Source organism: Eurosta solidaginis, chromosome 5 (assembly GCF_040869045.1).
Source record: "Eurosta solidaginis isolate ZX-2024a chromosome 5, ASM4086904v1, whole genome shotgun sequence".
In the NCBI taxonomy this organism is placed as follows: Eukaryota; Metazoa; Arthropoda; class Insecta; order Diptera; family Tephritidae; genus Eurosta; species Eurosta solidaginis.
Genome location: NC_090323.1, coordinates 3,196,880 through 3,221,054, shown reverse-complemented (window position 1 = coordinate 3,221,054; position 24,175 = coordinate 3,196,880). Strand labels below are relative to the sequence as shown.

General features: G+C 37.9%; 1 protein-coding gene across 4 annotated transcripts in view; it reads left to right on the top strand.

Moving 5' to 3' along the window:
- LOC137254472 (ankyrin repeat and BTB/POZ domain-containing protein 2) overlaps positions 1–24,175 on the top strand; it is a 173,463-nt gene that overhangs the window by 85,417 nt on the left and 63,871 nt on the right. For all 4 annotated transcript variants that reach the window (XM_067792165.1, XM_067792166.1, XM_067792164.1 and 1 more), the window contains one exon: positions 9,174–9,931. In XM_067792165.1, the coding sequence (XP_067648266.1) occupies positions 9,450–9,931 (482 nt within the window). In that variant the 5' untranslated portion in view covers positions 9,174–9,449. The remainder of the gene's footprint in view (positions 1–9,173; positions 9,932–24,175) is intronic.

Below are 24,175 nucleotides of genomic sequence, written 5' to 3'. Positions count from 1 at the left end.
TTTGTCAACTACTAAAAAATTGTTACATAAATTTTCCGTTAGTCAATAAAACGAAATATTTAAACGAAGAAACTGGACTGGGCGAGCACATAAAAATCATGCACCAACAACGTCCAAGCAACTAATTTTAATTAATGAATTTATGCACATACATACATATATGTATATATTCATATGTATGAAAATGGAAACAAGCTGCACCTAATTGCTTAATTGGAATGCAGAAAATTGACAAAATTTATGTAAGTGCGAATAATGCACATTTAACTGAGGTCATATTATATACTCGTAAAACTTTAGCCAAGCTACAACATTATTATAAAAAATTTTTCGAAAGCTGCAAACAGTGTGGACGCCATGTAAGCCGTAGATGATACAAATAAAGAAAACTGTGAACACTTTTATTATAGCAAACAAATGAAAATAAATATTGCTTCACACCTTAGATAGCTTCTAGCAAATACAATGCCCTCAACCATAAAATAGTAACTTATAAAAATCACAAAAAAGGTCGAACATGTTTTTTTTTTAATCAATCAATGCATTATGAATTTTTCGGTGTGAAAACTTAAGTTCATGAAAAATCTCAAAAGAATATTACATGCGCCCAAAACTATGCAATACTTATTAAAGTGTCTTTCACGCTCCTATAGGTTATTAACCGATTCCGATAATATGACCGTCATATCTTTACATCTTGTAAAAAAGTTCTAAAAATCTATTTTATTGTAAAAGCTCCGCACAGAAAGCTCCGATTTGAATATCAAATATTGAATATTGGATATCAGATAGTGAGTGGGATCAAATGGCGAAAAGCTCTTGCATATACATTTTCAAGATATTTACATAAACATCCAGAGATTCTTTATGTCAAGTTTTTTCAGGAACTGGACCAAAGATCGATTAATTCAAAAAAATCATATAGAATGCAACTCCGTACCATCACAGCTCCTCTCCTTCATTATGAGGCACTTAGGACAATAATTTTCTTTGTAATTTTCTATGGACCAATCTATGTGAAAACATTGTATTTATGATAAGATTTTAGAAATTTATAGAAAGGAAACTAGAGAGGGAGGTGAAGGAGTAGGAAGAGATAAAAACTTCTTAAAAATCGTGCAAATAGACCGAAACTAGTACCGAATAGCGTCTGCCGGATCTGTGGATATAGAAGTGATGTGCTGAATAAATCTTGCATGCTTTAAGGCGTAATATTTTGAAAATTTCTGGGTGACCAAAATACTCAAACCTTTCCCAATTTTTTGTTCTACCAGATCACATGGCTTCTAATTTCCTCCAATGATTTTAAAATAAAGTATATTAAACAAATTGAGTTGAAGAACGTATTCGAAAAATAGTCATATTTTTCTAGTTTGGATATGAAAACGGACTTTACTCTCTTCCATAACATTAGGATGTATGCAGCCACGAGGCTGCCGCTCATAAATTATAGAAGGTGTGGAACCATTTTCTCCCCGTGCTGCGTAAATGGTGGATAGATGACGTCTACTACTGAATACTTTTCATCTAGAGCATTTTAGTATTTTCTATACAATAAATCATGATTTAAAACAAATTTAAAACAAGCATCACATCCCAGCATATCATTCTATGCCAATTTAAGTCTCCGCCATCAATCAGTTGTCGAAAAGAAGAAAAAAAGGTATCGCTTTCACAACTGCATTGTTAACATCATTACAACGTCGTTTCCTGCTGGCTTTCAACATACTTTTTTGCGCGTCAATCAAGAACCAAATGCCAATCATCTCAATGCAATTAACACATTCTACCGATTCTATTGCCAATAAATTCTAATTATGCAGCAAGAGGAGCAAAAGGAAGCATCTGCGATTGAATCACAAAGTCAAACTCAACAAATATCAAAATGAAAAAAGAAGAAAGCCAATAAAATTTAATTAAGAACAATTTGCAGCGAGCATTTAATGTGAGCACAAAAACTGAATGGCGAGCTAAGTTGCTAAGTGAAAGCATAAATGCCTAATCGATGCACTGAGAAGGTCAGGCAGCTGTTGACTGCACTGCAAGCTCAATCGACGCGCTAACGAAGTTTTGCCATAAACAGCAGCTTGCTAATGATTACATAATTCATAACTTTTTTTTTTGCATACTTGAAACTTTTTTTATTCCATTTTCAGTAATAACTGAACATTAAAAGCTAAATAGAAATAAAAGAGGAAAAAAGCGTATAGAAAGAAAAATTGCCTGTCATCAATAGAGCGCTTTTGCGTGCCAACTGTCAGCTATTTCCTGCATGCAATACTCAGCTGTCATATGAAGCGTGAAATAATCCACATTTTGCAATTTTTATAGTTTTTCATACAAATAAGCATTTAACAGCATTACTTTAAATTTATTATGTCTGCATGTAGTTTTTATATTTTTTCTGGTTGTTTTTTTTTTAACTTTTTGCTTGCCTTGCAGCTGTCGTTTTGATTTAAAATGGTTTGATTTGTCATTTTAATTGCAATTAAGTGTTGTGCTAATTGTTGTTTGTTTGTGTGTCTGTTTGTTGCCACCTTCTGCCTCTGTCATTTCGTTTGTTGTGCAACTGTCATATGTGCGCGTGCGCATGCGCATTCGATCTGCCATTTTTCTAAGCTTGCCAATTATGTTTTGTGCACAGATGCTATGGCCTCGTCAACAACATTTTGAATTATAGACATCGACAAGAGAGCTGACATTAGTATATTGGTATGTTTGTGTGTGCATGCACGTGCATGCTATGCTTGTTAGTTTTGTTTGTATGATTTTGACGTATTTGGCTTGACACCATCGTTTGTCGGTATTTATGCGATATTTTATGAAAGATTTATTATGAATTCATAATAAGTTTACTTATGTCATATTATGAAATGTGCAGAATAGCATATACATTAGGGTGAGCAGTTTTTTGGTCCGTATTCTATATACATATAACTTTAAGGAAAATGTACAATTACATAATTAAAATGAAGTTGCACGCAGAATCCAAATAAAGACATCAGTTAAATCCTCACCCAGGTTTCCCAAAAACACCTCTTTGTACAATATAAATATCAACGTCAATTCCATGAATCTACCAAAAGAGTACCAGAAGCTGCAATATCTCGTGATAGCGGAGAATGTAACGACTACGGAAGCCAACTCCACATTAATTTTATGGCCATGCCATAGTCATCTGTTCTTTGAGGAGTTTATGTAGAGATCGAATCTGATAAAAACCGTACAGAAAATAAACCAACACGAAAATTCAATTTTTATTTATAATACTGAAATTAATCCATAAGAATGATCCGTAAAATGAACGCGAAACTAATTTGAAAATAATCACTTAGCCAAGTCCGAAATAGTTTTAAACACTATTCCTAATTGACCTTGAAATATTTCCGATATGATGCTTTAACAATCCAGAAAATGTCTCGAAATTATAAAATATAATTCCGAGAGAAACCCGAAATGATACTAAAATGATTACGAAGCAGCCTCGAAATGAGCTGGAGTTAATCCTCATATGTTAAAGTGATATGGAAAAAGTACTGAGATGATGCTAAAATGATCCCAACTTGATAACGAAGTAGTTTCCATTATCTGGAGATAATGTTCAGATGATCGAATGATATGGATATAGTCCCGATATGATACCGAAATTCGGAAATATTTCAATAGTTGTCCGGAAATTATCCTTAATCAATCTAGAAACAGTGCAAATTACTTTCCAAATTATCTTGAAAATTGGCAAGAATTCATCCCAAAGAATTACGATCTGGTCGGAGGAAAGTACCAAAATTAACCCAAAAACGTTCAAAACGATCCCGACATAGAACTTAATTATCCCGAAAGCAATACCCAAATCATTCTAAGATAGTCTAGGGATGATTCGGAAAAAATTTCGAAATTGTACAAAAATGATCTGGAAAACAGTCCTCAAAACATTCGAAGATTATCTCTGAATTCTGTTTAAATTACCCCAATCTGATCGCGAAATTATTTTGATATCAATCGTTACAATATAATTCTGATAACAATGCTGAGATTTTTGTAAATTGATTCTAAAAGCGTTTCCAAATGATCCTTAATTGGCCAACAATTCATCCTAAAGTTATAATGAGTAAAACTATGAAATAATCCTGTAGTGATCCTCAAAAATTGCGTAATTTATGCGAACATCGTCCCGAAATTAATATAAAAATGCTCCAAAGAAACAGAGCAAACAGCCCCAAATTGGGGCGGAAATAAATTCGAAATAATTTTGAAATGACCCATACTTGATTCTAAAATTATCTCTAAATGGTCCAGATGTAGTCCACAAATCAAGCGAAAACAAATTCCGATTGGTCCTGAAAAAACAACAAGCAGGTAATCCTAGCATGCCACACAAATGGTTTCGAAATATTTCGAAAACAGTTTTGAAATTATCCGATAGCAGTATCAACTTTACTCGAAAACAATACAGGGAATAATAGCCCTCAAAGCGATCCGGAAGGCAATCATAAAAGACCTGGAGATATGAAACAGTGCCGAAATAATTCCGAAATCACTTCCCCAGTTATAACGAAGTGATCCCAAAATAGCTTCGTATGATCTCGAAGTAGTCACGAAGAAATCCCGAAATGGCAAATGAATTAAAGAATTTTCCGAAGTTGCTTAGACCTTGATCCATATGACCTAGCTATTAAATAAAATAAATTACAAATAACTGTTGGCAAAGTCGAATTTTAAATTTCAACTTCCACTTTTAAACTGAACTCTGAAAATTATCGCAAGTTATACGAATGCATCTTTATGCTTGCAAATTATTTCCCCAATTTCTTTATATTATTATGTGATATCACAACCAGAAAATAATAACACAGTAAATGTGTGCATGTAGACACTTAAATACATATGTCATAGACATTATGACATGTTTTTGTTGTTATTCTTTTGCTTGCACCAATCAATGATGGTGTTCCTAGCCGCAAATTCTATTTTACCACAAAATGTTTACCATGCAGTGATAGTTTAAACACGATTTGCTTACTACTTCCCCACTGTCTTTCCCTATGCCACAAAATTTTGCAAGTTTGCTTAAAGCATTATAATCAAGCGTTACGCCAGCATGCCAGTTGACATTGCCACTGTTCTTTAACTTGCCACAGCAAAGTCATAACCAGCGGCAAAATTCCAAGTTTCCACATCGTTATTTGATGCTTCTCCTGCTTTATTGCGCCATTAACAACAAACTGCAATGGCAGCAAACATCAATAACATACACAATGAGTGGCTGCTGTTGGCGCATTTATGTTGTTGCTTTGCTGTTGCTGGCTGTCGGCTGCATAGTGTGGTTGCATAGTAACTGTCAGCTGAGCGTTCAAGTTAAGTGATGGTGTTGCACGCTTTGGGGCTTGGTAAAAAGTGTGGTGTGTGCAGCGTGTAATGGACACAAAATACTACATCGTAAATTTCTTATAAAATATGAAATACATGAATTTAGTTAACGACGCTGACGATTATCTACGATACCCATTATGATGCAGTTGAAAGTTGTTCGTTGCTGTTTTTCGCAAAATCGAATGCAACAATAGTTGACTAGAAATTCCAGGAGGGCTGCGCTGGCCAATTTGATGGTTGTGGTGTCCGCACTACGTCAGCATTAGCGACACATCGCTAAAACAGCGCCTTAAGAACTTAGGAGCCACATTGGTATGCAATAAATGTAATAGTTCCTTTACATTTGAACGTTGTGCCGACATCGTCAATACGCCGGAATAGACAGTAACTGCACACAAAAAACCAATAAAAGCGCAAGTTTAAGCACAGCAACACAGCGTTTGAGCGGCGTAGCAACCAGTTGTAATGTAGCCGGTTGCGCAGACATTTTTCCTTGTGGAATTTAGGTGTACAATGTTGTCACCGTTGTGCTGCTGTTGTGCGTATGCTTGTATGTGTGCATGTTGCATGCTGTTTGCTGTTCACTGTGTTGTTGCAACATTGCGTTAGCAGCCGCCTCGTTGGTTTTATTGAATAAAAATGTGTGGCACGTAGACGCACAATTATATAAATAGATATATATTTTGCTATGGTAGTGTGCTTTTTGTTGTTGTTGGAGCGCATGTTTAGCTATTTTTCAATAAAACCAGCTATGTGACGTTGTTTGTTTCTAATTATTTTGGTATGCTTGCAAACGAAATTATAAAAATCTTCGCTAATTATTCTTATTAAATTGACAAACCGCATGTTGACGTGTAAACGCTAATTAAATGAATAAAACGTTAGAGAAATTTAGAAAATTTCAACTATGTATCTTACTTTCCAAGTATTTAATTGGTAATTAATACCCACATAGTATTTATCTATGTATGTATGATGGAAGTTAGCAAATCTTATAATTGGTATAGGATTAAGTTGTTTTGATGACAGCTATCAATTTATTGCATCATGCAGCTTCAATGGAAATTTGTTTTGCTGGGTTTTAACAAAAGACTTAAGCTACGAACTTGCCACTGTATTTACGCACAACAAAGATGCAAAAGAAAACTGCTCCGAAATTCGAGTTAGCTGCAAAGGAATAAGCATAGGTCTCGTGGCACCCCTTATTGTAGAACTTTGTTACGCCCAGTCGAGAAAATAAAACTAAGGTTTTGCTCTTTCGAATTTTTCACGAAGAAGACACAAAGAGGGTTACAGGTATTCTGAATATAAGCTTATTCTTTAATATCCTAAGGTCGACTTTCAGAAAGGCAAGTTAACTTCTTAACTCGACCGAAATTGGCGTCATCGTCCTCTAACGGAAGTACAAGAAACCACCGGTTTCGACGTTTGATCAGGATCTACATTTTGGTGAGAATGCAGCCGCAATTGTACCGAAAATCCAGAGCCAAAAAAGATAAAGAAACGTGCATTACCACTTACAAAGCAATTGGGCAGCCGATTGCATGCTACGCTTCCCACATATGGTCGCAAAGCCTAATGGCTACTCACTGGAAGAAGCTACAGGCCTGCCAAAATGCTGCCCTCAGAACCGCCACGGGTTGTCTTCTTATGTCCCCAGAACACCATCTTATAATGAGGCGAGAATTCTACCCATCAGGGAGAGCAATGAAATGCTAAATAAACAGTTCCTGTTGAATACCCAGAAACCTGGGCATCCCAACATACATCTGATTGATGCGCCAACACCGCCCAAGGGCTAAAGGAGTCATCTCCGTAAGCACCATGAGGATATACGGCATCTGATAGCACAGCCGTATGAAGCCAAAAAACACAAGCAAGTCCTCAGTTAACTCCACAAACAGGCGTAGGATCTCTATAGCAAGAATTGCTACGCAGAAGAGGAACGCACACTCCCTAGGGAAACGCCAATCACTCTACCTCAAATTCGATCTGGATACTGTAACAGGTTAAACTCTTACCTATCCAGAATCAACCCCGACACACAAAACATATATTGAGACCAACCATCTCTTTAACTGTATTGTGGAAACAACGCCTCTAACACTCCCCTCATATGGTCCACCCCTGTTGAAACAGCAAGTTTCCTTGGACTCCCGTTAGAGGATATTGATGGCAATTTGTGATCGGTCACACCTATTGGATGGGGCGAGGCACTGCTACAACAAAAGCAACAACAACGAGCTTGGACCATTAAAAAGTTAATGTTTGAGGTACTGGAAACTGCAGTCAATTTGATCGACATCTAGTTATTGCGTCATTTGAATAAATATGACTATAACTTACTTGTAGCAATATTTATACTAAAGTTGAGACACAGCGACGCGAAACAACTCCCTGCCAAGTGTCTGGAACACGTTGCTGCTTCAAGGGAAGCCACATGTTTATCTGAATGACACAGCTATGTTATATGTGGCTGGATCTCATAATAGAGCTTGCGGAGAATTCGTGTCAAATAACTGTACTTCCACCTTGCAATGAAGATGATATTGAGACGTCATAATAAGACATAACGTGGTAGATATGAGTGCTGCGTTTCGTAAGGTCTGCAACTTTCTCCAGTAGGTGTTGTTAATACCAAGAGCCTATATGTGTGAAGCGTACCACTAGTTTGGTCGGCCAATTTTTTATACTTTCTTATCAATGTTGCAACTTTGTACTGAGAAGGCAATTCCAAATGCATGTGTATTGAAGCAGAGGATATGAGCGAAGATCGCACTAAGAAGTTTTGGGTACTTAACAGTTTGTCTCGTTATATAATAAACGTAAATAGTCCATTGTGCTGCCATCTTATAGGTCCATGCCGTGAAAAATATATTCGAAGAGGTTTAAAAAGTTAAGGTGGAAGAATTGTAGAGACAAGAGATATAAATGCTGAAAGTTTGCGTACATCATTCGTTTGCATTAGAAAATGTGGTGACCTTTTTTTAAAGAAGAAGGGAGTTTAGAAATCGGTTTTCCTTCATTTATCTTGGTATTCATGATATTTAAAATGGTAGTAATGTACAATTACGGGAGCCGTTATGAATATTAGCCAGCGACAGGTCCACGGTATAGTAGGAGAGAATAATAGTTCCAAGAGCCTTCGCTACTGACGGCAGGAGATATTTCTGCAGATACGACTGTCGCTTTGCCTTCTGGGCCGAGCCTACCGATTATGCCAGCTGGAGCTACCAATGAAGTTATGCATTACAAATTGCCGAAAAATGTGCTTGCGCATTTTTTGGGTCCAATAAAATCCCTTTGACTAAAGCGAATGATACTATGTCGTTATGTTTTGTCAGATTGGACAAGGCATTCATGGATGGCCACAATTTATCAACACAAAGCGAGGCGCTAGAGTTAAGACATCCCTCTTATTTGGCTCGTTTTTATTTTTTTACAATCTATTTTATATCCGCAAATAGAGACCTAACACATAAGACCAATACAAAAAGCGGAATGTGGCTCGCTTGATGTATTATTTCAACTACGTTCCGAGATCGATAGATTTTATATGATATCGAGCGTTACCGCGGTGGTTGATACGTCCAAGGGTGCTAGACACCTTACACATTCCATTCAGGCTAATAACTTGAGAAAATATTTTGGTATAAATTTTGAAATACCAAAGCACCTCCTACCAGCCCAATATGAGCAGAAAACATAGTCAGATTTGTGTTTACATTTTAATATTTGTAATATATAGAACTATTTAGAATCCATTTTAATTTATTGGAAAAATTTCTAATTTTTATTTTCAGCGTCAGCCACTGTCAACTAAAAATAGTCTCTATGATCCTATCCTATCCAATCTGACAGTACCGTTGTGCAGTTAAGTACGAGCGATAAAAACTGAAGTCTCAGACACAAGAAAACCGTTCGGCGAAAAGCAAATAGCGAAGCAAAACAGTAGCAATTGGCACAATCACGAGTGGGAACAAAAAGATTCACACTGTAAAGTTTTTGTTGTTACAGCAAGTAAACTAATATACATACAGACATATGTTCACACAACCAATGCAACAAACAGCACACGAATGCCAGCAACAAATGCCAATAACACCACCAACACAGGCTCAATCATTGCTAGTAATCAGCAAGTGCCATTGCCTGCAGCGCGAACCACAATCAATAATAACAACACCAACAAACAACGTAGTGGTGCCAACAACAATAATAACAGCAGTAGCCACTACAAAAATCAAAATGTGCGGCCAACGATTGCTTTAAAACCAAAACCAATAACAACCACACCATCAACAACAACGTCCTCACATTTTAAACCACAAAATAATAATAACAACGGCAGTGATCACACCAACCAAAGCACCAATCAACACAGTAAGACTAAAAATAGTAGCGCATATAACAAGAACAACAACAACCATAACAAAAACGATATGCCCGGCCGTCATAGCTGGGACCCAGGTCGCATTGGTGTCGAACATTTGGCTGGCGCATTAAGTCCACTCTGCATAACCGATTCGAGTCATGAAATCGTGCGACCAAAGCCGCGTAGGTGAGTTGATATCTACAAGTGGATATGAAATGTCTGATTGATTTTTATGCTTATTTACATATGAAGGAATGTAGGTATCTTTATGTGTGCACTAGGCCCATATAGTGCAGTGCTTATGCCCAATAAACTCAAACAAATTTGCTACTTTTCTTACGCTCACGTGGAACGTAACTTTGTGGGTTATAAGAAATGCGCCTAAATGCAGGCAATAAATAAGTTCCTACTATAAGTTAATGGACTTGTGAGGGTCGAGAATTGTTGCATGCTTTTAGGCGCTATGGGTAAAAATTGATTTAAGTGGTAGGTCGCGAGGTTGAAATGGTGAAGTAAGTGAGAACACCCTGAAGGAAATTCAGCCGCCTGTTCAGTACAGAAACACGAATTTGATATGAATTACTTTGGTCATATTTTTTTTTATAGTCCTTCTAAATTTCCAATATTTTGCTTAAGGCCGGGTTTCTCTGTGCGATTTCAAACTCCCGTTAAAGTTGATTAGAGTTTAACCTTGCCACTTCGACCGCTTAAGCTGAGATGAGCAAAAGTGGCAAGGTTAAATTCTAGTCAACTTGAACTAGAGTATAAACTCACTGAAAACACAGGAATATGTGATATTAGAATCAGCAAGAAAAGGGGTTAAAATACACAGATAAATTTTACCCAAGGATGCAAATTCTCTTCAGAGGTTATCGCGGCTTGCATTTATTTGTATACTCAGCTGAGCAGCATAAACTAATCGAGATAGACATAGACATCTATATATCAAAATGATCTGGGTGAAAAAAAATGTATTTAGCCATGTCCGTCCGTCCGCCCGTATGCCCGTAAATACGATAACTTGAGTAAATTTTGAGGTATGTAAGTTCCTGGGCATTCAGCTCAGATCGCTGTTTAAAATGAACGAAATCGGACTATAACCACGCCCACCTTTTCGATATCGAAAATTTCGAAAAACCGAAAAAGTGCGATAATTTATTACCAAAGACGGATAAAGCGTTAGTAAAATTTTGTACAATGGGCGTGGCACCACCCACTTTTGAAAGAAGGTAATTTAATAGTTTTGCAAGCTCTAATTTGGAAGTCGTTGAGGATATCATGATGAAATTTGGCAGGAATGTTACTCCTATTACTATATGTGTGCTAAGTAAAAATTGGCAAAATCGGATTACTTAAAAAAAAAATTTTTTTTTAAGTCAAATTTTAACAAAAAATTTTATATCTTTACAGTATATAAGTAAATTATCTCAAAATTCAACTCCAGTAATGATATCGTGCAACAAAATTCAAAAATAAAAGTAAATTTCAAAATGGGCGTGGCTCCGCACTTTTCCATTTAATTCGCGTAGAATACTTTTAATGCCATAAGTCGAACAAAAATTTACCACACCATGTGAAATTTGGTAAGAGCATAGCTTCTATGCCGATAACTGTTTTCTGTGAAAATGGGCGAAATCGGTCGAAGCCACGCCCAGTTTTTATACACAGTCGACCGTCTGTCCTTCCGCTCAACGATAACTTGAGCAAAAATCGATATATCTTTACTAAACTTACGTACTTAAGTATCTGAACTCACTTTCGATATCGAAAATTTCGAAAAATGAAAAAATGCCATAATTCCATACCAAATACGAAAAAAGGGATTGGTTTTTGGTGATTGGATTGGTTTTTTGACCCAAAATATAACTTTAGAAAAAACTTTGTAAAATGGATGTGACACCTACCATATTAAGAAGAAGAAAATGAAAAAGTTCTGTAGGGCGAAATCAAAAGCCCTTGGAATCTTGGCAGGAATACTGTTCGTGGTATTACATATATAAATAAAAAGCGGTACCCGACAGATGATGTTCTGGGTCACCCTGGTCCACATTTTAGTCGATTTCTCGAAAACGTTTTCACACATACAACTACGGGCCGTTACCTTTTAAAGCCCTCATTAATACCTTTAATTTGATACCCATATCGTACAAACACATTCTAGGGTCACCCCTGCTCTACCCTTATGGCGATTTCTCGAAAACGCGTCCACCTAAAGAACTATGGCCCACTCCCTTTTAAAATACTTTTTAATACCTTCAATTTGATACCCATGTCACACAAACACATTCCAGGGTTACCCTAAGTTCATTTTCCTACTTGGTGATTTTCCATTATTTTGTCTCCAAATCTCTCAGCTGAGTATGTAATGCTCGGTTACACCCGAACTTAGCTTTCCTTACTTGTTATGTTATACTTCTTTAGGCGCGTTATGAAAAATTGATGATAGTGAAATTTTAGTAAATAAGAGACAAAAGTCAGTTCGTGTGTATGTTCGCTGTGAGTTGTACGCGCAGGATTGTTTTGAGTGGGATGTATGTATACGCATATATGTATATATATAGTCGAAAAAAGATACCACAAAAAAAGGAAAAAGCGCCTCTATTTTTGGTATGTTCGTATGTATGTATGTACATATGTATGTATATACTAATGTTTGTGCACTCAGAAGATGTAATCGATCTCATACATATATAATATATCTTCTGTACGTATGTTTGTCACTGAACTGCTCTTAAACGACTGATTTTGATAAAAAAAAAATTGTGTGTGTTCAAGCGAGTTCGAGGATGTTTTAGATTAACAATTTGATTCAGGAAGTGGACCAAGACGGAGCTATTCCACATAAAAGAGTTTATAGTGCGTTTTGCTTTAAATTTGGTACTTCTTTCTTTTCGGAAAGTGGACCTGGACCAGCTCGCGAGTATTACGAGTATTTCGAGATTCTAGAATCTCGCGAGAATTGAAAGTCGAGAAGTTCGCGAGCCTTACGAGAAATTCGAGATTCCAGAATCTCGCTAGAAGGCGAGACTCGCGAGTAATCTCTTCTCGAACAAGGTCGAAAAATCGTACGCTCTAATAGGTAGCCATTTTCATCATAAGCCACTGATAGATAACTGTCATTACTGGAAGATGCTACGGCAGTGGACATAATTTAAAAATAATAAAATTCGATTAATTTGCGAATTTATGCTACACTTAATGTGAGAAAACAAATATTTATTTATTAAATTTTTCAAATGTAAACTGAACTTTATTGTCCTTGTTGACAATCATTTCACAGTCCTCTTATTATTTTAGTGAAATTAATTATTTGCATACAATTTAAAGCTATATTTTAATGATGATAAAGAAGTATAACTTCTCATGCGCGTATGTAAGTACACGCACGCAATTTTTTATTTGTAGCGATGTAAACTCAATTTCTATATTTTAAGAATATGTTGAGGATGAACAGACGTTTAAATCGGATTAAATTACCGTCCTATTAACACCTAATACAAGATCTTGATTATGTCAAGCCACTAAGCTTCGAGCAGTGTTGTTGCTCAAATTTTAGTGCACTGCTCCCAACTATGGTTTTGAAAACAGATAGAACTAATTAAGTACACCGTTTGTACTTTTCTCTATTTATTCATTAGAAATACAGTCATTGTACATATATCACATGATCGTTCTCAAATTAACAAATCGGTTCAGTTGTGCAAATATTTGCATAAATAAAAATAAACAATTACAAGGAAATTTCTTCTAGTTAATTTGATAGAACAAAAGCTGTTTGTTCAATTGTTATTATACTTGAAATTTTATCAGGTAATTTGCCCAAAAATTGCATTTACGTCATTTCATTTAACCTTGATTAAAAAGTATTCTTATTCCCCAGATCTAAAGGAAAAAACTTTTGTTTGTTTTTTATTCACACAACAAAATTCGTATAAATAGCGGCCAGAAAAATTAACTTGCTTTACTTTAAACTTAACAATCGACGGAAAGTCTTAAACTGAAATGAATTGACGCAGTTCTTTCGCGATTCTATTTTTCGTCATTAGCTGTCTTTTACTAATTCAATCACGCTGATGATTATTACAGGTGGCAGTGATTGGAATATATAGGATAGTGCACACCCGGTCAAAAGACAGCTAATGACGAAAAACAGAATCGCGAAAAAACTGCGTAAATTCATTTCAATTTAAGACTTTCCGTCGATTTTTATGTTTAACCCTTTGGAGCGGATATCTGCTGTAACTGATCTAGGTGTTATTTTCGATCCGAAATTAAGTTTTAACATACATATCTCAACCACTATAAACAAAGCAACTCGTGTACTAGGATTTATCAAACGTTGGGCTAAATAGTTTGATGACCCTTATTTCACCAAGATCCTTTATATCTCGCTGGTACGTCCCATTCTCGAGTATTGATCATGTGTTTGGTCTCCAACTTATCAAAGCCATATACATCGGATTGAGTCAGTACAGAGACAGTTTTTAATTTTTGCATTACGAGGTCGCAACTGGGAATCAAGTACGCGTCTTCCACCATACAGCAATAGCCTTCTTTTAATTAATTCTCCATCTCTAGAAAATCGCAGAACTTTATTCGGCGCTATATTCTTTCATAAGCTCATCATCAGCGTGATTGATTTCCCTGACCTAGTCAGTCAACTTAATTTTGCTGTTCCTGCTAAGACCTCCAGACGTTTTGTGCCTTTTCATTTACCTCTATGCCGGCAAAATTTTGCTAGAAATAGTCCCCTGCGTCACATGGTGGGGTATTTGATCAATCTAGCTGGCCAAAACAGCAGTTATTTATGTTAAAAAAGTGGCTGTCTCACTTCATTGTTATGAATGGAAATTTTTGACAGTAAATTCACGATGTTCCGCGCATAATTACTTGGATCGAGCCCCCGGTTTCGGAGGGTCCCGGGGTCATTTTTCGGCCTTACATGAGATATGTATGTCAATATTGGTATCAAACGAAAGGTATTTTACTACGCATTTCTATTGACACGCTTGAGTAGGGTTGCCACTTAGGGTTGCCACCTCACCTCCTTTTTGATATTTCTTTGAATCAAATTTGGTGCATCGATATAGTATTACATTTTAAGACTTTACATCTAGGTGTTGCCATTAGGGGTATCAGTCTCTTACAAAATTTATCACCACTTAAAAAATCGCGGGTATGCGCAGCGGGAGTTCTTTTGTCTTAAATGTAAGCCGCAAGTTTAAGTTGGCTGATCACTGCAGTGTATTACAAGCGGAAGTTGTTGCGATTAAGGATGCGGTGGATGGAATACTATCCAGTGCTACTACGGTTAGGGAATTTAACATCTACTCTGATAGCCAAGCGGCTATCATGGCCTTGAGCTCAACTACAGTGCGATCGAGGGTGGTTTGAGAGTGCCTGACCTCGCTCGCGATTGCATCGAATTATTTCACAATTAAGATTATCTGGGTTCCGGGCCATAGTGATATCACGGGTAACTGTCAAGCGGATCTCTTAGCCCGCATCGGTACAACTGAACCAGTTGAAGATGGCTGTAGGGATTTCGGGATTCCGCTGGCCACCTGTGGATTGCTCCTCCTCAATAGCTGGGCCTCGATCCAGCTCAGCAAACGTTGGGTGGTCACCACGTCTTGATGATCTTTCTGGACGAAAGTGGATGACAGGAGGTCTGCTGAAATAATTGGGTTCACTAAGGCTCACCTATCAATGGTCATTGGGGTTTTGACAGGGCACTGTCCAATGGGTACGTCTCAATATACTGAAAACTCCATCCTGCTGCAGATGTATGGAGGACGATGAGGTGGAATCAGCAAATCACTTAATGCTTGATTGCCAGCTTTTGCCAGAACTAGGCGAAAGTACTTCGGTCGCGACTCAATTGGATCTCCCGAGGATTTATCCAAAGTTGAGAACGGTATCATTCGGAGCTTTATCGTTGCTACGCAACGATTCTCTAAGTAGCTAGATCTAAGTCACCGTTATTTTTGGTGTATGTGGTATCACAACGGACCTTCGTATTGTCCAAGTGAGCTATCCTTATCAGGGCAGCCACCACCTAAACTAACCTAACCTAGCCTAATGTATTACCAAAAAATTACTGACATGATACGCCATGACAAAAAATATATGTTTTTGTTTGCAAGGGTTTTAAAAAATTTAATATTGAAAAGTAGTAGCATTACAAGTAGAATAACTCAGTTAAAACATGCGGTATAAAAAATCTAATATATGAATTATAAACATATTTACCTGTCCTACAAGAAAATTTAACTAGATTTGATTAAGGCTAAACAAGTGTTTAGGTTAAAACTGTATATTGCTTTTTACTCAAAATATACATCGAACTGCACACAATTTGTATACAACTTTAGATGTTCGCGGTTAGCTCCGTTGACGTTGCAGATGGGTTTTGGGGTATTTATACTATTCAGTGGACATCTAGGAACGCCAGGGAGAGTATTTAAAAAAAATTGGAATATTTTGAAAAATCGACATTTGGCCAGCTAAATTGATCAAATACCCCACCGTGTATCGTTGGTGCTCACGTTACAATGATTCATACAACTGCATTAGCCTTGAATATTCGTTTGCCGCTTTACATACTGCCATACTCTTAGGTTTAGCCTGATATTTTAATTTTATTTTTCTTACACAATACGATGTCAAATTTTTATAACATGTTATTTTTTACGTATCTCTTTTAAATTCTTTAATCTTAAGGATGGCTTTGTAATTACATGCATATCTGTTCTATTGCAATAATTAGTCGATCGCTTGTGTTTGTGTCGACTTTAAATAAATAAAATTAAAATAAAAGTAAAGCAAGTTAATTTTTCTCGCCGCTATTTATACAAATTTTATTGTGTGAATAAAAAACAAACAAAAGTTTTTTCCTCTAGATCTGAGGAATAAGAATACTTTTTAATCAAGGTTAAATGAAATGACGTAAATGCAATTTTTGGGCAAATTACCTGATAAAATTTCAAGTATAATAACAATTGAACAAACAACTTTTGTTCTATCAAATTAACTAGAAGAAATTTGCTTGTAATTGTTTATTTTTATTTATGCAAATATTTGCACAACTGAACCGATTTGTTAATTTGAGAACGATCATGTGATATATGTACAATGATTGTATTTCTAATGAATAAATAGAGAAAAGTACAAACGGTGTACTTAATTAGTTCTATCTGTTTTCAAAACCATAGTTGGGGGCAGTGCACTAAAATTTGAGCAACAACACTGCTCGAAGCTTCGTGGCTTGACATAATCAAGATCTTGTGTTAGGTGTTAATAGGACCTTAATTTAATCCGATTTAAACGTCTGTTCATCTTTAACATATTCGTTAAAATTAATTAGCCTAGGACGGCAGGAAGTTTACATCGCTACAAATAAAAAATGGCGTGCGTGTACTTGCGTATGCGTATGAGAAGTTATACTTCTTTGTCATCCTTAAAATATAGCTTTAAATTTTATGCAAATAATTAATTTCACTAAAATAATAAGAGGACTGTGAAATGATTGTCAACAAGGACAATAAATTTCAGTTTACATTTGAAAAATTTAATAAATAAATATTTGTTTTCTCACATTAAATGTAGCATAAATTCGCGAATTAATCGAATTTTATTATTTTTAAATTATGTCCACTGCCGTAGCATCTTCCAGTAATGACAGTTATCTATCAGTGGCTTATGATGAAAATGGCTACCTATTAGAGCGTACGATTTTTCGACCTTGTTCGAGAAGAGATTACTCGCGAGTCTCGCCTTCTCGCGAGATTCTGGAATCTCGAATTTCTCGTAAGGCTCGCGAACTTCTCGACTTTCAATTCTCGCGAGATTCTAGAATCTCGAAATACTCGTAATACACGCGAGCTTCTCGAAATTCAATTTAATCGATTCATTGGATGTTTTATATAGAGCTTGCTATTTCTTCTGGAGCACAAGCGAAAATTTCCACAAAACCACAACTAAAAAACACCGAAAAGTATAGAATACTGCCAATGCAGCGAGAAGTTCGCGAGTATTACGAATACTTAGAGACACGAGAATCTCGCGAGAAGTCGAGTTCTCGATTTCTGGGATCTCGAAAATCTCGCTTGTATTCGAGAAGAAAGCGTAAGCTCTACTACATATTTACCAAATTTCAGGCCAAATCGAGTCATGGAACAAGGCGGAACTAACTTTGATCTCACAACCTAAGGCATTTGCATGCGTCACACTTTAAATGCATGCAACCAAAATTTTTTTTTTAAATTAATTAATTTAAATCGAAATTATAAACATTTATTTGTAGATAACACTTCCAATTTGCACACCTTGCAATTAATTTCGTTGCGCATAATTTAGAAAAACTCGAACATTTGCATTATTTATAGTTGTACATAAAGTCGGATAATAGGGGTTATAATCGGTATTCCCAGCTGATACCACAGCACAAACTTGTACATTCATAACGCCCGGGGCACCAGAATCTCAGAATCTCTTACACGTATCAACTCCCGGAAGTTTACAAAAAATCATTGATCCTGTTAAAAATATCCCTGCCCTCACATAACGAGCCGCACATTGGTTCTTTTCTATTATATGCAAGACAGCAGATTGGAGTATAAACGAAAGGGCCCCATTGTATGGAGTTATGCAACCGCATCCACTTACTCGCATTTCTGTGCGCGGGGTTAAGGTACGACAAAGGGCGCACCCACTTTAATCACAGCTATATCCATATTTGGTGTTCTCGAATTAAAATTACATGGACGATCTATACGCTGTACAATGCGAGTTTGTCCATTTTGGTATATATTACGTAAATCGGATACTTACTTACTTACTTAATTGGCGCTTAACCGTCTAAACGGTTATGGCCGTCCAACAAAAGCGCGCCAGTCGCTCCTTCGCTCCGCCAACCGGCGCCAATTGGTCACACCAAGGGAGTTTAAATCGTTTTCCACCTGGTCCTTCCAACGGAATGGGGGCGGCCCTCTACCTTTGCTTCCATAGGCGGGTTCCGATAGAAACACTTTCTTGGCCGGAGCATCATCTTTCATTCGCATAACATGGCCTAGCCAGCGCAGCCGCTGCGTTTTAATTCGCTGGACTATGTTGATGTCTGCGTATAGCTCGTACAGCTCATCATTAAATCTTCTTCGGTACTCGCATCGCCAACGCGTAGAGGTCCATAAATCTTTCGAAGAACTTTTCTCTCGAACACTCCCAAAGCCGCTTCATCTGCTGTTGTCATGGTCCATGCTTCTGCCCCATATAGCAGGACGGGTACGATAAGTGACTTGCAGAGTATGATTTTCATTCGCCGAGAGAGGACTTTACTTTTCAATTGCCTACCTAGTCCAAAGTAGCATTTATTGGCAAGATTGATTCTTCGCGGGATTTCAGTGCTGATGTTGTTGCTAGTGTTGATGCTGGTTCCCAAATAAACGAAGTCTTTTACTATTTCGAAATTATGGCTGCCAACAGTAGCATGGTTGCCAAAGCGCATATGCGCTGACTCTTTGCTGGATGACAGCAGGCACTTCGTTTTGTCCTCATTCACCATCAAACCCATCTTTACCGCTTCTTTTTTCAGTTTGGCAGAACTAACAGCGCGGGTGTTTACGCCGATGATATCAATGTCATCAGCATATGCCAGTAATTGCACGCTTTTATAGTATATTGTTCCAGTGCGGTTAAGTTCTGCAGCTAGTATAATTTTCTCCAGCATCAAATTAAAGAAATCGCACGATAGGGGGTCACCCTGTCTGAAACCTCGTTTAGCTTCGAACGGCTCGGAGAAGTCCTTCCCAATTCTGACTGAGCTGATGGTGTTGCTCAACGTCATTTTGCACAGCCGTATAAGTTTTGCGGGGAAACCATATTCAGACATAGCGGCATACAGGCAGCTCCTTATCGTGCTCTCGAAGGCGGCTTTAAAGTCGACGAAGAGGTGATGTGTGTCGATTCTCTTTTCACGGGTTTTTTCCAAGATTTGGCGCATTGTGAAAATCTGGTCGATGGTAGATTTACCAGGTCTGAAGCCGCACTGATAAGGTCCAATCAGCCGGTTCACGGTGGGCTTCAATCTTTCGCACAATACACTTGAAAGGACCTTATATGCGATATTAAGAAGGCTGGTTCCACGATAATTGGTGCATTTTGCAGTATCCCCCTTCTTGTGGACTGGGCAAAGAACACTTAGATTCCAACCGTCGGGCATGCTTTCGTCCGCCCATATTTTGCTAAGAAGCTGCTGCATGCGCCTTATCAACTCTTCGCCGCCAAACTTGAATAGATCCGCAGGCAATCCATCAGCGCCCACGGCCTTGTTGTTTTTCAATCTGGTTATTGCTATTCTAACTTCGTCATAATCGGGCGGGGGGACATATATTCCACCATCATCGATTGCGGGATCGGGTTCTCCATCTCTGCGCGGTGAATTGCTGCCTCCATTTAGAAGAGCAGAGAAGTATTCCCTCCATAATCTAAGCACTCTCTGGACATCAGTTACAAGGTCGCCGTTTTCATTCCTACAGGAGTTTGCCCCGGTCTTAAAACCTTCCGTCTGTCGCCGTATTTTTTGGTAGAATTTTCGGGCGTTATTCCTGGTGGCTAGCAGCTCAAGCTCCTCGCACTCACGCCTTTCTGCTTCTGCTTTTTTCTTCCTGAAAAGGCGTTTCGCTTGCTTTTTCAACTCACGATAGCGTTCACACACTCCTCTTGTCGCGCTCGCGTTTAACGTAGCCCTGTAGGCAGCGTCTTTTCTTTCGGTTGCAACGCGGAATTCTTCATCGTACCAGTTGTTTTTTCGTGGCCGCCGGTAACCAATTTTTTCCTCGACGGCAGTACGAAGTGATTTGGAGATATGCTCCCACTGCTCCTGTATTCCTTCAGGATGAGTTGTGCTCTCAGAGAGCAGGTGTGAGAGTCGGGTTGCGAAATCATTGGCAGTCTGTTGTGATTTAAGCTTTTCGACGTCTAGCTTTCCTTGTGTTTTTTGTTCCTTGGTTTTAGCCGCGTTGAGGCGGGTGCGTATTTTGGCTGCAACGAGATAATGGTCCGAGTCGATGTTAGGTCCTCGGATCGTGCGTACATCTAAAACACTGGAGGCATGCCGTCCGTCTATCACAATGTGATCGATCTGATTGCGAGTATATCGATCAGGAGACAGCCATGTAGCTTGATGTATATTTTTATGCATGAACCTCGTGCTAGATATGACCATGTTTCGAGCACCGGCAAAGTCAATCAGCCTCAGTCCGTTAGGAGAAGTTTCATTGTGTATGCTGAACTTTCCGACTGTAGGGCCAAAAACACCTTCTTTGCCCACCCTGGCGTTAAAGTCGCCAAGCACGACTTTTATATCATGACGGGGGCAGCGCTCGTATGTGCGTTCTAATTGTTCGTCTTTCTCCTCTATCGGCGCATGGGCGCAGATGAATGATATATTAAAAAATTTTGCTTTTATTCGGATAGCGGCGAGACGCTCGTCCACAGGCGTGAACGCCAGCACTTGGCCTGGATACGCCAGCTGCAAAAATGATGTAATTCGCGTTTAAATTTATCATGTAATGGGCATTTGTATGAGTCGACATAATATATTGATACCAGGTATGGACTATCCTGTATATTCCAATCACTGCCACCTATAATGCGATATTGAATTAATAAAAATTGGTGTGTTTGTTCGGTGTGAATCAAACGTACATACAAACACGCGCTCAGCGATAATATTTCATGGGGTTAAATGGGCTACACTGAAATGACAGTCCTTGGTCGGGAAAAATCCCGAGTCGCCCCGGTACATAGAACCGACTGCCTTGAATTGAATTAGATCAAATGTTGAAAAAGGCCAGGCTTTTCAAGCATACCTAACTATGTATGTATGCATATTCATAACGGTTCGTTTTAGTTTCGGCGTCACAAATATTTGTGCAGCAAAATCGGTTAAAGATAAAAAAAGCTTAATTGGTAGCCAGCGAATGTTCTTGTTAAGTTTGAAGAAGACGAAACTTGTGCTTTCAAACTTCCATACTACTAAGGTAAACTAACTGGGTGAAAAGCATAACCATTAGCGAAGTTTTCCAGAAAAGTTTCCGAACATTTTCAGCCGGAAGTATTCTCCATAAGGCCGACCGAGAGTTCAAAAAAGTTCGCCTTACTGCTACAAATGGAGTCAGCAATAACTTGGAACAATATAACTCCTAGCAGCTTTGGATCCGAACTCCGAAAGTCAGTTAAGAGCCAAATGTCAGACGAAGCAAAACGTATACACCGATTATTCCAAAGTAATGGAAGTAGGGTCTGCGGTAAACTGTGCTGGTCCGGAAATAAATAGATCCCTTAGTTATCACTCTATTGTCTTATAGCCGTAAACCACTAGATGAAAATAGCTTAAACTGCAGCCGCGTCGGCTCTTATATTGATAGCCAAGCAGCAATTTAGGTAACAATCTCGCATATCACAACATCTTAAAGTGTTTTAGAGTGTATGCAATTTCTGAAAAGAATCGAGATAGGAATAAGTTTACATTAATATTGGGTACTAGCGCAAATGGGAATAGATGGGAATGAAAAAAAAAAAATAGATGAGATGGCGCATCCCTCGAAGTTTGCTCTGTAATCGTCCCAAATAGATTTGGTGAGATTAATAGAAAGCGATATTTGCTCATGTCCTAAAGAAAAAGCATGGACCCAAGCGCTGGATGTTAAAGTGTCGAATATTATGTGTAGATCTTACAATCTTAGACTAACAAAGTTACTCATATTACTAAAAAGAAAGGAGTGATACTCATGACGGGTATTCTGACTGGATACTGCCTGCCTCTGGCGTTACATGCTTTTAAAGTAGGCTTTGTCAGTGATAGCAGATATAGGAACCCAGTTTGAAGAAGGAAGCGATCGAGTACAATTTGTGCTCATGTCCTGACTCCAGCTATAAGCAGTGATTCAGCTGTCAGTTCCAGAAGCAGCAAGTGGCATAGGTCCTAAAAAGCTTCTAGTATTTGGAAGGAGGACGGAGTTTTTTATAACATAGCTTCTGGTTTTTGATATAGTTTTTCACTAAGGTCGCTAAACGAAATTCTGGTAACACTATGGAGTCATTCTGTCAATGTGAAGTCTCACGGATAGGTTATTTCAGCGCAGCCTTACCTGGTGAGGGACTTGAACTGTTGTCGTCCGTCATTTAAAGCGGTGGAAATTCAGCTGAATGAGTTAGCTCTTCCAACTACCATTGTAATTTTTATACTCAGCTGAGCAGAGCTCAGAGAGTATATTAATTTTGTTGTAGTTGTTTGAGGTATCTTAATGAAATGTTGTATGTAAGCTCCTGGGCACTCATTTCAGATCGCTATTTAAAATGAACGAAATCGGACTATAACCACGCCTTCTTTTTCGATATCGAAAATTTCGAAAAACCGAAAAAGTGGGAAAATGTATTACCAAAGATGGATAAAGCGATGAGACTTGGTAGGTGGGTTGACCTTATGGCGCAGAATAGAAAATTAGTTAAATTTGGACGATGGGCGTGGAACCACCCACTTTTAAAAGAAGGTAATTAAAAAGTTTTGCAAGCTGTAATTTGGCAGTCGTTGAAGATATCATGATGAAATTTGGCAGGAACGTTACTCTTATTACTATATGTGTCCTAAATAAAAATTTGCAAAATCGGATGATGAACACGCCCACTTAAAAAAATTTTTTTTAAGTCAAATCTTAACAAAAATTGAATATATTTACATTATATACATAAGTAAATTATGTCAATATTCGGTTCCAACATTTGCCTCCAGGGCTTCTCAGCTGAATATGTAATGTTCGGTTACACTCGAACTTAGCCTTCCTTACTTACTATTTATTACAAAAGTTGGTAGCCTTTGACATGGAATGGACTGTATATCAACGTATATTGCAGTTAATTCTCATGTATCCCTTCCCTTTATCCCTGCATTGGCTGAATATCTCACTGCATAAGGTCACATACCTCTGTATACTCTACAGGACTGCTGTCTCTTACGTCTGTTTATTACCAGTTTCACAAGGACAGGGCTGAGAGAGTTTCTTCATAAAACCCAAAATCCAAAATCACTTCGCTTGGGCCGAAGCGTGTGGCGCCTTTTGTTGAAAAACCAAACCCATTTAAAGAAGCGAGCATCGAACACAGACATAGAACGTGCTCAACTCTTTCTTCTTGCAACCTGAACTTCCCAAATCTACTGTCACTGTCGAAACCTTATTTGTATGCATGTTTGGCCAAAAGGAAGTGCCCTATCCTGCCCTGCTCATCATGATTCTAAAGTCTCATTCTTTTGAAGGTTAAGAGCAACTTCGTTAGTCGTCATAAGAGTTGCATATATCTTGGACATTTTGCAACCCTTGATTAGTTCCACTTCTCTTATGCTTGGTTGATCATACGCTACTTTTACTTTTT